Raw genomic sequence first — 16,573 nt, 5'->3', positions numbered from 1 at the left:
GATATGGCCCTTCTTCCTGTGACCTAGCAGACTAGTCCTGTGTTACTGGACCCTAGGCTGAGGAATAGAATTCTTCTTATGCTTAGGGGACACTGGCACTGCAACCCCGTTTCCTTTCCTTTCGAGGTGGTGGCGAGGGTGCTACCAACCTCTTATTTGTATTAATCTAACCCTAGGCTAAGGAATAGAATTCTTTAGCCGCCTGGGATAGTTCTAATACAGGAACGGAGTTGTTAGGTGGGGCAGGACAGGCTAAGGCCAGCTCCTGCTGTACCTTTCACAGGACCCTCTTTTCCCTTCCCTTCTATCCCTTTATGTTGGCGATCCCGGCAATCTTACTGTTGCCAGTGGGTTGCCGGGATCGACCAGACTCCCCCTCTTACAGTTGACAGCTGCCGGCCGGCAGTCTTAACATCTGTCGGCCGGCAGTAATGACAGCTGTGAGCTGCCGGCCATTTTGGTTGCCGGCCAGCAGTCATGGTGACTGCTGGCAGGTAACTAGGGCAGCTGCTGGCTGGCCATATTGGCTGTAAGTGGGAAGTCAATTCTGTTTATAAAGGTTCTTCATTTCTTTCTTGAATTGCTAGCAACATTGGCTACTGCCGGGGTGCTGCCTACCAGGCCGGCACAGAATGGTTCCTGCTCAACCGGCAGCACGCCGACTGTACTAGTACTTCTGGCAGTGCCACCCAGCGGTGCTGGCCGGCAAGGTTTAGACAGATCCTTGCCGGCGACAGTACTGTAGCTGGATGGAAGCTTGAATTTTATATTCTCCCCTTCCATTTGAACCTTCTTTCTGGAGAAGGTAGTAATAGTAGACTTTTACATCCCTTTTACTGTATATACATACAGTATTAGGTAGCCTGTTCTCCATGCTATCTCTTTTTCTTTTAGCTAGCAGGCTAGATGTGCTAGCATTGGCTAGCTATGCCGACGACATGCTGGCTGTACTACAGTATATGTTTATACAGGTAGTTAGTATTTCTACAGTATAGGATATACTGCAAATAGAAAGCTTCTGTATATTTTATGCTAGTAGTGCTTTTCCAATATATTTGAAAATCCTACCCAAATATTTGTGCAACCCAATCTCATATTGAAAGAATTTAATTCTTTAATATCCTGATTAGAAATCAGTCTTCAGATTACCCTGCAATATTAAAATTTTAAGGACTGGAGATTACACTCCTAACCCTTAAAGGGCAGAGCCCTTATCCTCCAGTCTCCAAGATTAGGAAACTCTATGTTTTAATTTTGTAAGGGGGGTCACAGCAAATAAGTTGGGTGGGATATATACAAATATATGTCTTTCCTTTCCATACTATATATAATTATACAGTAGCCAGTATATTGCAATAGAAAACTACATAATGATTATACACTAACTATTTCTAGCATATCTTGGGTATCCTCATGTGAGCTTATGCTGCAGCCGCTCTTACATTGAAGGAATAGTGTTTCTTCGTTAAGCTGACTGAGAAATCAGTCTTCCGTACCCCACAGTATTTAGTATGAAAGGGACAGTGAAGTATACACTTCCCTATCCCTAGAGGTTAGAAAACCCCCTTTTTCAGTTGGAGTTCCTTCGAAAAGGATATTCCTAACATTTAATACTGAGGGGAGGCATCAGCATTTGCTTGCAAGGGATACACAAGTATGTGTCTCCTACTATCCCTTTATAGCTTGCTATCCTAAGCCACAATCCTTTGCCACAATCCACTGCTGTACAGGCACATTTATCAGAAGAAAAAACATGTTTATCATCTGTGAAAGATTGCAAAATATTATCAATCAATACTATACACCTGAGCTCGTTTGATCAGAGAGATTGTCTACTCCATCAGAAAGATCTAAATTATCATTATTGTCTGTCCCCTTATTAGTATCTCAAATGGCATACACTTTAAACACTGGATGATGCCATTGAAACATTGTGATCATAATTGCAAGATATACTCAATTGACTGTGTTTGCAGTATGCATCTCTTTCCTTTAACCCAGCCATAGATATTTATTCATCTATGTCATCAAGATCCACGAATAAGGAAAAATGAATGGTTAACAAACGATCAGAACTGTGACAAGGTACACACAATGAACATGGATCGACTGTGATCATATATACAGTATACTGTAACAGATTCCTCTTATATTCAAGACAATATCTAAATAAATGACCGACGGTAGACCTATCTGAATAACGTAGACAGGCAAAACAATACCTAATCAACCATGAAATCACGGCACATACAAAAAATAAAACACTACACTTATGATACAATGTAAACCTATTTACAGCTGGTCACAAGCAATTAAATTGGAATCTTTGTTGACACTTTTTTTCCCGACATTTCTTGTTGCCACACACTTTTTGGTACATGCCATGTGGGTGGCAGTACAGTATAGCAATCTCTCCGAGGGGGAGGAGAAAATGGCAGTGGGAGGGATAAATTTCATTGGTTTTATTCACTGGTTGTCAAGCTAGCAATTGCAGTTGATAGCATTGTCTATGCAAAGGTAAGATTCGTAGAAATACTGTACATTAATCTAAAATTGAAATGCATGCAAGGTATAATCAACATAGCAACAGAACCAAAGAATGATTGCTTAACATTTTATGCTTTGTTATTTATGCTTCTGGTGGAAGAACAGACTATGAAAGTTGTTAATTACCATTCACTTTAAAGAACATTATAAATGCAATAAAAATGCACCAAATATCAAGGATAGGTATCTGTTCACCTTATAATAGCAATCAGTATTAATCGTCCGCATTACAGCATATTTATATGGGAAATATACCAGAAAAATGTATTTCTTGTTTATAGTAGTTTTCATTATCATTTTTATTTTATCAAACAAAAGAATATTATTTTTTTTTTCCAAGAAACTCACCATCAGGTGCACCATCGCAAACCACTAACTGTGCAGTCTCTCCCTGGAAGTGGCTAATGATGGCCTCTGCTGTGCTGGTCTTTGTTATATCACCTTGAATCTGTACCACCCCTGGTAAAGGTGCCATTGCTTGTAAATCTACAGCAACAATTTTCAAACTAGATGGGTCTGCTGAAGCACCTCTACAAGACAAAGATCACAGAAATCAGTTAAAGATACGAAATAAAGGCACTACATTTAAGCATCATTATTATTCAACTCTAAAATGAAGACAAAAATTTAAATAAAGTATCTCATTTTACGAATGAGATAAATTATTCAAATTTTTTAAATTATTTTGCATCAAAGATAAAAAAACCTCATAACAAATTTTCCATGATATTTTCCCAAAATTTCAAATATTTCCTTAAACTATCCTTGAAAATATCATATCCTTAAAGTTTTCCTAAAAGAGCCAAAATTTCCTTAAATTAGGGAAATTTCCTAGAAAATTACAACGCTGCTCCAAACTCTACAGCAAAAAGAAATGCCCGGGCTATTGAGTGGGGCAGGTTACATTAAAAACATTTTTGGTGCTTCATATAAGGTCACTCACTTCGTTCGCGACAATAAAAATGATTATACTATCTTCACTGCACTTTTCTGACCATAACCCAAGGATGTGTCAATAAGTGTATAATAAAAGTTACTCTGAGAATTGTAGGTAAGTTTATATGTAACAAAAGCAGTTTAAAAAGGTTTTAAAATATCTAATACGTGAAAATTACATTACAGAGCTTTTAAGTAATCCAAGCCCTCCAATCCAATGTCAAGTTTGAAATTTGATACCTTAAATACTTATTAACTTTATATTTGGATAAAGTCTAGTATTCTTACTAGTTAGTCAAACAAAAATTACCTACTTTATTTAAATCTATCTAGTTTTATAATGCTAAGATATGGGAAAATGTTTTATTTCTTTGAACCTCCCCTTGTTCTCAAAGCTGATTTATATCGACATTACCCCAAAAATCTTTAGTAATTCCTGCTTTCTTCCCTTCAAGAGGCTTACGCTTCTCGGCCATCAATAGTCCATCCGGTGACTAATGGAAACAAACTATTGTGTGGCAAGACCACATTCACTTCTCTTCAATCTTCATGTTGGCTCTAACTTCAATGGACGTATTTACCAGATCTAGATTTTAAAATCCATTTATAATAGTTTTGAGAATGTCTTCTCCTGGATGTGTTAATAGCTACTATGTAAATTGTTCAAGCAAATTGTTTGTAGGTTATAATGATCTTCATTCTCCTTATGTCTTATGCCAACGCCTTTATATTCTTCTTATGAAAAAAAAGTATGTTCATTTAGCAGCAGAATAGGTTAATAGTTTAACATGAAAAAAAAAATATATCATTAACTTCACAGGAAAATCCAAAATTTTAGGTTAGTTTATTATAGTGGGAATTAATTTGGTAAGTTACACCAGTTATCTACGTCCCTTCAGCCTTTAACGAACCCATGGCCCTTGAGGAATCCTCAGCCCTTAAACGAATCCTCAGCCCTTAACGAATCCTCAGCCCTTAATGAATCCTCAGCCCTTAACGAATCTTCAGCCATTAATGAGCTTTTAGGATTTTATAGTGACGAGCTCCATAAACTCTTGACTTCCTTAGCTTCTTTTATACAATCTAAGAAGGCCAATGAAAGTTTGGGTTTTAACAGGGATACCAACATAACCTGCTCAGTTTCGAATAGTAGCATAACTCCTCAAGTTTTGACCAGTTTCTAGTGCACCAGTTTATGAGGGATCAAGATGTGCACTGTGCATGGCAGGGTAGAAATCCTCTCTTAAAGCTTCACAATCTGGTATTTCATCTATAGTGCAACCTTCACTCTCCCACAAACCAATCGGCTCATATAGACCTTTGGTTTCCAAGATAGAAGTTCCAGCAGGTAGTCTGGATGCTAATATCCATCCACTAGCTGAAGTGCTGTAGGTGCTAATAAGCAACCAATTATTTCTAAAAATAATGTGGCATGGCAAATCAAATGGTTCCTGTTACTTATGAGTTGCATAATGTTTCACATGGCAGTGTACATTGTTTGGTTATAGGTTCAGCCACTAATTCATCTCAAGTTTTCTCTAATAATGGTAATATAGGTGCTAGCACTTCTGCTGAAATGACTCCCTTAATTTGAGCAGGCCCAAAGGCTCCAGTTAAAGGTAAACAAATAAAAACATAAAAGGCAGTATTTAATGTAAGAGAGAGTGGTCCAGAACAGAAAAATAAAGAATAAGAATCCTATTACGATGAAGTATCATATTTTCAGTCTTCTGATTATTATTTTTAAGTCGTCAGAATCAGTGACATCCAAGACAACATATATTCCCCATTTTTCTCAAATTGTATTAGATGAAACTCTAATTTTAATGTTAAAATTTATTTCTTTAATCACCTGATATTCATAGTGCTTTGACCCTAAAGCTGACCCGATGTCAACATTTCCCAAACAGATGAAAAATTTCTGTTTTCTTTCCTTCAAGAGGCCACACCTCTTGCCAAGGTGACATTTGGAGGCTAAAGTCAACTCAGTTCAGTCTCAATATTGAAGCTAATTTCCTATTCTCTTGACATCATTAGTCAGTGGAGAGGAGGGTGGACATGCATTTATACATTAGTTAAGTTTAGAAATAACAGATTTCATTACCAAATTGAATTCATTTCTATGAACCCCCCTTGATGTTCATATTGCTGACTCACACACACTCTGATGGTGGGGGGTTATGAAGGAAAGAGGTAGGAAATTTAAAGTCCAAAGTAAATATTCACTTAAACACAATACTAATCACTGTGTAGTGCCTCGTTATTAAACCGTTTCAACTAAGGCTATTCAAATTGCCTCTCTAAGACTAATTAAATTAATCCATTAACAAAACTAAAAGAAAATCAACTTTTATTAAAACATCCCCAGGAGCTTCATTAGTAACTAAAGGTCAGTAAGTTCAAAGAGAATTGGGATTCTTCAAAATAATGTTAAGCAAATAGTGATTTAGTAAGCTCTGATCTGCAGCTAAAATTCTTTCCAAAGACATTACTACAAAATCTCAGTGATGTAGCTGCATTTCTAATATCATGCACTCTAACTTACAAATCTTTTTCTAGGACACATGACTCTCTGTGACCACTCTTTTAGCCAGAAAATGAGAGCATTCGGCCAAAGGATAATTTGACAACTTAACTCCACAAAAGAATTTGGGAACACTACCTGTAATGTCTACAGTTTTGTCCAAATAATAGTCATCATTAGCCAAAGAAATCCATTCTCTGATGCATTCAAAACTTCCTTGTTTAAGGATGGCATTTGAGAAAATTGTGGTAAATTTCATGTCTTAAAATTATTCTTAGGTCCAGACGTAGATAAAAACAATTAAACCCTCTTATGTTCTCCTTAATTCGGTCGAAACCACAGTGCGAACCTTTTGGTCTGTTCATAACTGTGGCAAGCTTCCACTGCAACTCTCGTCAGCTGCGAAACTTCACAGCGGAGTCCTAGGCAAATCATACCTCACTAAGAGTTGGCAATGGTTCCTTCGTAACAATTGCAGGCATGTACAACGAAATTGTTGTAAGATCTAGCGAGTATATGGATCTTGTGATCTGGCAACATAGCATGACGACCACGTCACGTTTTCTGCTCGCTTGAAAGCAGCAATTGAGATATGCTCTGCCACAGTTCGCATGTCATCCCACTTTGGTCAATATGAATGAAAGCAATAAAGAAACTGAACGTGAACAAATAAAATCTTCAACCATTATCAATAATTTAAATAGAAAATGAAGAACGCGAATAGATAAAAAGATGTTGAATGGTCACTATGAATGAAAATAAAAATAACGAACGTGAATAATTAAATGAGCAATCATTATCAATGACTTAAATGGAAATAAAGAATGTGAATAGATAAAAAGATGTTAAATGATCGCAGAATAAAATCAATAAAGAAAACAAATAAATAAAATGTGCAATCATTATCAGTGACTGAAATAGAAAATAACGAATATGAAAAAATAAAAAAGGTTAAGTAATCACTTCCAGAAACCCCCTTCATATACCTCCTTGCCAATCATTGTGCATTCGCTGCCAAGTCGAGTGGCAATCTAGTGGTAATCGAGTGATAATTGAGCGGTATTCTAAAGTCCTTGTAATAAATCTCACAAGAATCCGCACTAGTCACGATTATTCATAAGGTTAATCCCATGCTGAACGCAGTAGGCGGTGACTCCCGTTCAAAGGCCGATTCACACGACCCGTTTTCTTTCCGACAGGCTCGCCGGTGGTTAAGCGGCGTCTAGGTTTCTTACGTGTATTCCAATGCAACTGTTCACACGACCCGTCAGGCAGACGGCGGCCCTCGGACGTCAGCCGTCCGAGTCTGCTTGGCTTCCTTCCCAAAAAACCTTGGCCGGTTTGACGGCCGTTAGCCATCCGTCTCAACCAACGGGTTGATGTTGTTTCGTGTTAACGAGGACCTGTATCGTACCTGTTTGTTTCGTAACCTACAACCTCGACTTTTCCTCATAGTATAGTCATAAAAATTAGAGTTAGGTTGTCGTTTACACCATGTATGAGAGGTTAATTGAACTTATTCAAGGGTATAAGGAGATGTTAGACATGGCAAACAAGATGTATAGAAATAATTTACATAAAGAAAAGATATGGAAAATGACTGTAGAGGCATTAAATAAAACAGATGGATTTTAATATTCTTGGCATGGTGCATAAAGTATAATGAAGTTGCATACCTTATCTTATCAACACAGTTATCAACCAACATCTTATAGTGTCAAAGTTATCGTAATTTACTCAGTCTTCACGTGACAGAGTCTAAGTAAACAATGAAAACCGCGCGCAGGTAAACGGATACGGAACGCTTCGTGTGAATGCACAACATTTCGACGGCGGTTAGCCACCACCCAGCCTGTCGGAAAGAAAACGGGTCGTGTGAATCAGCCTTTACTCGCCTTCCATCAGTCGCTGAAGTCCAAGAATAAGCGAGCGGGAATCTAGTAGGACGTGCGCAACAGGTCGTTCCGATATAAAACAGCAAAACAGTCGCTAGACTTTCCGTCATTTCTTGGATTTTTAACATCGCAGAGATTTGCAGAGCTTGGTTGCAGGTGTATGACCACAGCCATAGTCTCTTGATGATCCCAGATAAGTCGGATTTTGGGAAAGAGGTTATTATGAGATTAACAGATAAGGGACCATGACTTCTTAAAGAAACTCCCAAATGTAAGAAGACTAACCATATTCTGTGTAAATCGTCCAAAACATTTAGAAGTCACACACTACATTTGGAGAGAGATCACTTTTCGACTGCCACTGGATATTATTCTATTTTATAGTACTAAACGTATACGAAGAATTTGATTCATATGGCAGCGTGCGTTTTGGTACCTGACCTCGCCCTGGATGGTAAATTTTGACCATCGGGAAATATGGGAAAAGCTTACATTTTCTGGTTTTAGTTTATGCCGCTAATGTCTTATTCCTGGATTTCTTGACTCGTTCCCCAAATTTTGTAGTGTCCTACTATAAATATATATATATATATATATATATATATATATATATGTATATATATATATTTATGTATATATATATACAGTATGTATATATATATATATATATATATATATATATATATACATATATATATGTATATATATATATATATATATATATATATACATATATATATATATATATATATATATATATGTATATATATATATGTGTGTATATATATATGTATGTATATATATATATATATATATATATATATATATATATATTTATGTATATACATATATATATATATACATATATATATATATATATATATGTATATATATATATATATATATATATGTATATATATATATATATATATATATATATATATATATATATATATATATATATATAGCCCTGCCTATGAACCTTTACTATCATTATTTTCACGGTGGCAGCAGATTCTGTAGCAAGTGAAGAGATGGCTGATAACGAGAAGTTAGTTTTTGAGAAGTCTGAATCCTTCATATAATTTTGAAATTTAATGTAGTTCTAGACCTCCCAAAGAAATGGAAGAAATTTGTGAAGCGATTTTTTTCTCAAAAAGGAAGAAATAAAATGAACGTATTTGGATATTTGATGGTGAAGTATAGAAATAGAAATGATTCTGATTACTGGTGCTGTGAACTTCGTAAATCTGATAACGGCAAAGGCAGGGCAGTGACTAAACTTGTAAATGGAAAGCATTCATTAACAAAATTTGTTGAACACAGTCACTTTCCTTGTGCTACTGCTGCTAGTGTTGCAAAAATTGTACATGAGGTGAAAATGCAATTAGCAAAGATAGTAATAGATCGACGGTGTCAGATTATTCAATCGAGTACTATCTCTGCTCCTCAAGATATTGAATCATATCTGGCTTCAAAAAATACGCTGAGAAAGACTATAAAGCGGATTAGGCACTATGAACGTCCACCAGAACCAAGTTCATTGGAAGAAATCAACATCCCTTCAGAACCAAAACTTTCATTAACTGGCGATTTGGTTTTGGCAAGAGATTCTACAGTAGATGATGACCAACTGTTGCTATTCACTACAACCAAAAATTTGAAAAGATTATCAGTGGTTTCATACTGCATCATGGATGGTACTTTCAAGAAAATTCCTACATAATTTTATCAGAAGTACATAATTCATGCACCTTTGGGGCAAGGATTTTGTAGGGTTTTTCCACTTGTGTATGTTTCAATGACTGGAAAGAGTGAAGTCATGTATAAACGTTCATTTCAATATTTGATTGACATTGCACAAAATTAAATTCAACTGAACCCACAAATTAAAATATCAGATTTGGAATTGGGTGCAATCCAAGCTTCTAAAATTGAATTCCCTAACGTCAACAACAAACTTTTTTTTATATAAAGGTCAATGCATATGGGACTAAGAATTCAGGCAACTTGATTATTAATTCGTTACACCAATGATGAAGACTTACAGTTTACGTTCATGACTTTAATTTGCCTTGGCATTTCTGCCATCGAATGGAATTCCTAAAGCTTTCGTAGTCTTAAAAACATTTGCCAGAAGAAGCAGAGAATATAGCAATGTGGTTTGGAAATAATTACATACTTGGACGAGTAAGAAAGTTTGTGTGATGGCGGTGTCCTCCGTGCCCCACAACCATAATAATAATATTATGTGGTAAGTATAGGACTACATGCAATTAGGAATTACACGCGCCGAAAATAAAGTGGAAGCCTGACATAGGAGGGGGAAAACGTCATTGGAAGAACTCATATTGGAATTTATAGTATAATCAAAGAGATACGAAAGGATGAGCTGCAAGTCAACATTCAAATTGAATGGGCTCATCGAGGTGAAAAATCTAAACGAAAAAGACAAAAAATAATTCTATGTCACTCGTCGCAAGGGTGATGAGTGAATGTAGAAATCAAAATGCATTAGATTATCTTCGTGAAATATTCCATAATTTGTCTTACTTTTTTTTTTTAGCATTTTTAGCATAAACAGTTAAACGCTTTTACTTACAAAATGTCACCTGATGTTACATTTAGTTGTGAACTTATTTTTAATTATACACACACACACTTATATATATACATATATATATATATATATATATATATATATATATATATATATATATATATATATATTTAATATATATATGTATATATATACATATATATATATATATATATATATATACTGCATATATATATTGATTAAAGTCGTTGTTGTGTTGTCATTAGTTTTTATTATTATTATTATTATTATAATTAGTAGTAGTAGTAGTAGTAGTAGTAGTAGTAGTAGTAGTAGTAGTAGTAGGCTAATAATGATTAAATTTCAAGGTATGCCTAAAGCTGTTTTTTTGCCAATTGAATTATTATTATTATTATTATTATTATTATTATTGTTATTATTATTATTATTATAATTATCATCAATTGCTAAGCTAAAAAACTAGTTGGAAAAGCAGAATGCTATAAGCCCAGGGGCTCCAACATGGAAAATAGTCCCGTGAGGAAGGGGAACGAGGAAAAATAAAATATTTTAGGAACAGTAACTTTAAAATGAATATATCCGTTCCTTTGATTCCAGTAGATATGCGTTAAAATATAACAATAATAATAATAATCTTCCTCTCTCTCTTAAGGGAAATGAAAAAGGTGATAATTATATCTCTCTCTCTATCTGTCTCTCTAATCAAAGCTTTGGATAGAAATATTGAGAGACATGGATATCAACCATGGATAGGATCAAGGTAATGGCGCTTATTTGGATAAATTGTAGAGATTGTGGCTGTCCAGATCTTGGGAATGTCGGTTATCTGGAGACTCGGGATTTCGGCTTCAGGCTTGTGGCTTTCAGGTTTCTATCCGGCTCCCATATATATATATATATATATATATATATATATATATATATATATATATATATATATATATATATATGTATATATATATATATATATATATATATATATATATATATATATATACATACAGTATATATATGTATATACATACATATATATCATATATATATATATATATTATATATATATATATATATATGTGTGTGTGTGTGTGTGTGTGCGTGTGTATATACGTACATATATATATATATATATATATATATATATATATATATATGTAAATGTGTATATACACTATTTACATATATATATATATGATATATATATATGATATATATATGTATGTATATATATATATATATATATATATATATATATATTACATATATATTATATACATACATATATATATATATATATATATATATATATATATTATATATACATTACATATATATATATATATATATACAGTATATATATATATATATATATATATATATATATATATATATATATATATATATATATATGTATGTATGTATGTATGTATCATAATCATCTCCTCCTACGGCTACTACCGCAAAGGGCTTCGGTTAGATTTCTCCAGTCATCTCTATTGAGCTTTTAATTCAACACTTCTCCATTCATCATGTCCTACTTCGCGGTTCATAGTCCTCGGAAAATTAAAAAACGGCGAGAATATTCACTGTTTTTATTATCAAACAAACTCTGTTTATAAGAAAACAGCTGATAACATCTGGAGCCATTCCTGAGAGCGAAAAGCTTACGTAGGTCTGGGTCTTCCAACTCTTCTAGTGCCTTGTAGAGTCCAGCTAAATGTTTGGTGAACTGATGTCTCTTGGGGAGTGCAAAGAGCATTCCCAAACCATTTCCATCTACCCCTCATCATGATCTCATTCACAAATGGCACTCGAGTAATCTCTCTTATAGTTTCATTTCTAAACCTATCCTGCCATTTAACTCCCAATATCCTTTTGAGGACTTTGTTCTCAAATCTACTAAATCTATTGGAAATTGACTCATTTCCACAGAGTAACTCCGATCTCACTAAACTGATTACAGACTGATTTTTATATGTAATTTCAGGCGATTTTATTTCCAAATTTTACTTATCCCACACACACACACATACACACACACACACACACACACATATATATATATATAAATATATATATATATATATATATATATATATATATATATATATATATATATATATACAGTATATATATATATATATATATATATATATATATATATATATACAGTATATATATATATATATATATATATATATATATATATATATATATATATACACACACACACATATATATACAGTATATATATACATATATATAAACATATATATATATATACATAATATAAATATATATATATATATATATATATATATATAACATATAGATGAATGATTTGTGTATTCTATATAATTCATAGACTCCTTTAAGGAAGGACTGGAACGTCAGGACCTCGGGATTTTTAACTTGAGTCTGAGAGACTTCATGCCTGATTTTTTTTTAAAAATTGACATATGTTATGTATTTTCAAATTTTAAGATCATTTTGCTCCCACAACTTTTCCTGTTTTTATCTCGTTTTCTATGCAAATCCCATTTTCTGTTCAAATCTCACTGACTAATGTGTTTTGTTTCTGTTTTTGTTATAGAAACGGTCCAGCTGGTGATCTCACAATATGCCACGTCACTGTAGCTGCTTTGGTTGTAAAGGGAACTATGATGGGACACCTTATGTAAAAGTCACATCCTTCCCAAAAGATCCTGAGGAGAGGGAGAGATGGATATTGGCAATGCCGAATGAGAAAGAAAGCTTGAGACGCTTGAAGGAGATATATATTTGTGAGACACATTTCAATTGTGAATGGGTGTCAGTTAAGGGTGGCAAGCGACCCAAACAACCTCCATCAATATTTCCTGGAATACCAAAATCAGCTTTGAAGCAGGTTACCTCAGCCCCACGCCCAACATCATCTTCTACATCACAATCAAGAGCTAAAAAGGTGCATGCAGCTGCTGAGGCCGCAGACAAAATCCGAGATTTCGACCAGTTTCGCGCCAAAATTAGCTCCTATTTTCCTGGTTTTAACGTCATAAAAGACCAGAAAGATCTCTACCTATCAAGAACTGACGCTACTGGACAAACTGTCAAGCAGTTCTTTCATCTACAACAAGTCAACTCACCTTTTGGATTCCTATTCTTGAATAGAGTTGAGAAAGATGGCATTGAGGTGCCTAAACGACTTTTTCCTTTGCAAAAGAACAGCTTGCTCTCAAAATGGTCCCAGATTAGATCCATAACTGAACAGGTAAACACCTATGAGTACACAAGCCAGGAAAGTCTTCAGTACATAATAAGCCAGCTCTGCAAAATGACTGAGGCACACGAGCTTCCTCATTTAACCTTCATTCTGTCACAGCTGCGGCTTGTGTTCAAACCTCCTGATGGTCGTCAATTTCATACCGACACTCTGATATTCGCAATGCAGCTTCACAACATATCACCCAGTGCATACAAAATGATTCGTCGATCTGGCTTAATCATTCTACCATCAACAAAAAAGATAAGAGGTGCTTTCTAGTAGTCTGCAAGACTCCAACCTCAAAACGTTATTCGACCAGCTTAAGCCGCAGCAGCGTTTGGTGAATCTAATGTTTGATGAAGTAAAGCTGATCGAGACATTGCGATTTTCTGGAGGACATGTTCTAGGATATGCTCAAAACGTTGCAGCGGGTAGTGACCATGAAATGCTTGCTTCACATGCTATGGTTGTTGAAGTTGCCTGCCATTTTGGTGGTCCACGCTATATTTTACGCGTTTTACCCTGCAAAAAGCTAGCTGCCGATAAGCTGAGTGAACTTCTTACTGAAACTGCCTCAGCTGTAGTTGGTGCTGGCAGTACTGTGATTTCTTTGATATGTGACAATTGCAATACCAATCGCAGTGTTTATTTGAAACTTGGAGGACCTGGAAGTTGTCAAGTGCTATCTATTCAAGAGCAATCTATGTTCTTAGTGTACGACTACGTGCACATCTTCAAAAATGTTCGTAACAACTGGATTACTGTTGATGGCCAGACACTCTCATTTCTTGTACATGGCAATGAGTACAAAGCTTACTGGAGTGATATCCGGAAGCTTTATGAGATCGACCGAGCTACTCCTATTCGCTTAACCAAGCTGACGCACACCGCTGTTTTCCCCAAACCCCTTCAACGCCAGAGCGTACCCTTAGTATGTCAGGTGTTCAATGACAAGACTGTCGCTGCCTTAAAGACCTTCAAGGATTCATTGGGCATCAGCGAAGGCACCATCATTCTCACCCAGACAATGAGTGAGTGGTTCAAGATGATGAATGTGAAAGACCGTTTCTCAGCTAGGCCTAGACATCTACGTGACAAATCCAGACAGCCTTGGACAGCAGACTGTACATCTTTCACTAAGTTGGAGGACGCCTGCCAAATTATATCGACCTGCACATGGCAAGGAGGTAGTGGTCGTAAGCTGAAGTTAACTAAGCAAACTGCTGAAGCATTCATTGTGTCTACACGTAATAATGTGGCTGCTGCCAAATTGCTTCTGGCAGAGAAAGACTTTGACTACGTTCTTCCTGCTATATTCGCGGATGAAGCCTTGGAAAAGTTTTTCGGTCAAGCCAGGCAAAGAAGTGGTGGAAACTTCTACATTGATGTAGTTGACATTATGGCAGCAGCAAAAGTTACAAATTTGCAGACACTTCTAAAGCATGACATTATGCCAGAATCTAGTTCTCGTGTGCTTGATTGCAACAAGAATTGTACTTCTTCCATAAATCCAGATGAGCGAAGTGAACTCATTGACGAGATCACTCCTCAAGACACTCGGGAGCTCTTGAGGTCTGCTGATTACCTTAAGCCTAAAGTTGTATATTTGGCAGGATACCTTGTTCATAAATATTGTAATAGCACTAGTATGGAGGATATCATGGATGATGAAGATGGTAACGAGGTGTCATCTGAGTTCTTAGATCATTTCAATAGAGGTGGACTGAGTGTGCCAACTATTTCAACTGTCTTTTTTGTATATAATGCCTATAATTTGCATGCCATGACTAAAATGCATTGCCGCTTTCATTTTGCTGAATTGTTATCTTTTGTAGATGCACCTTTAGCTACTAATAATGCAGCATGTACGACTTTAGCCAACATTCTATTGAAAGCTCAGGTTCTCAATGTAAGTGACAAAGAAAAGGCTGTGAGATGCCTCAGGAGGCAAGAAAAGCTCTCCATCTAGCGATGTTCATCTAATCAAATGTTAATGTCTTTGAGTTTTGTTGTGATGAGAAATACCGTTCTTTATTTCTTATTTTAGTGTTTCATTGTTTTAGGGCTTGTTTGGAATGTTTGAGTAATACAATATTTGACAATATATATTAAATTTGGACAGAACTACAGACTTGCCTCTTATTATAATCAGCCATCCCTCACCATATATGAGTTACACACAAAAACGAGTAAAAATGACCAAAATTCACTATTTTGACCTTGAAATATGACCTTTTGACCTTGAAGATGATGAAGATGACCCCAGGTGGTGTTGAAAATGTCACTATTGAACTCACCGTCCTCAAAAACCCCCATTTGGATTCAGAGAACGTGTTTCTAGCCCTTCTTAGAAGTCATTTTAGTCCAGGACTCAAGTTAATCCTTCAGACTCAAGTTAAAAACCCCGATCAGGGGACGTTCCAGTCCTTTCTTGAAGGACGATATATGACAATATATATTAAATTCGGACAGCTCTGCAGACTTGCCTCATATTATAATCAGCTATCTCTCACCAATTATGAGTTACACACAAAAAACGAGCAAAAATGACCAAAATTCACAAATTTGACCTTGATAAATGACCTTTAGACGACCTTGAAGATGACCCCAGGTGGTGTTGAAAATGTTACTATTGAACTCACCATCCTCAAAAACCCCCATTTGGATCCAGAGAACGTGTTTCTAGCCCTTCTAGAAGTCATTTTAGTCCAGACTCAAGTTAATCTTTCAGCCTCAAGTTAAAAACCCCGAGCAGGGAACGTTCCAGTCCTTCCTTAAAGGAGTCTATGATATAATTATATAAACATGTAATTATATAAATATATATATATATATATATATATATATAT

General features: G+C 35.3%; 1 protein-coding gene across 1 annotated transcript in view; it reads right to left on the bottom strand.

Moving 5' to 3' along the window:
* Window positions 1–16,573, bottom strand: part of LOC137640034 (tRNA (cytidine(32)/guanosine(34)-2'-O)-methyltransferase-like) — a 104,657-nt gene that overhangs the window by 70,970 nt on the left and 17,114 nt on the right. The window contains exon 2 of the mRNA XM_068372402.1: window positions 2,896–3,077. Within this exon, the coding sequence (XP_068228503.1) occupies window positions 2,896–3,022 (127 nt within the window). The 5' untranslated portion in view covers window positions 3,023–3,077. The remainder of the gene's footprint in view (window positions 1–2,895; window positions 3,078–16,573) is intronic.

The sequence above is a fragment of the Palaemon carinicauda genome, chromosome 4, assembly GCF_036898095.1.
Source record: "Palaemon carinicauda isolate YSFRI2023 chromosome 4, ASM3689809v2, whole genome shotgun sequence".
Lineage (NCBI taxonomy): Eukaryota > Metazoa > Arthropoda > Malacostraca > Decapoda > Palaemonidae > Palaemon > Palaemon carinicauda.
Note: the sequence above shows the minus strand (reverse complement) of the source record. Positions and strands in the feature narration are given on the sequence as shown.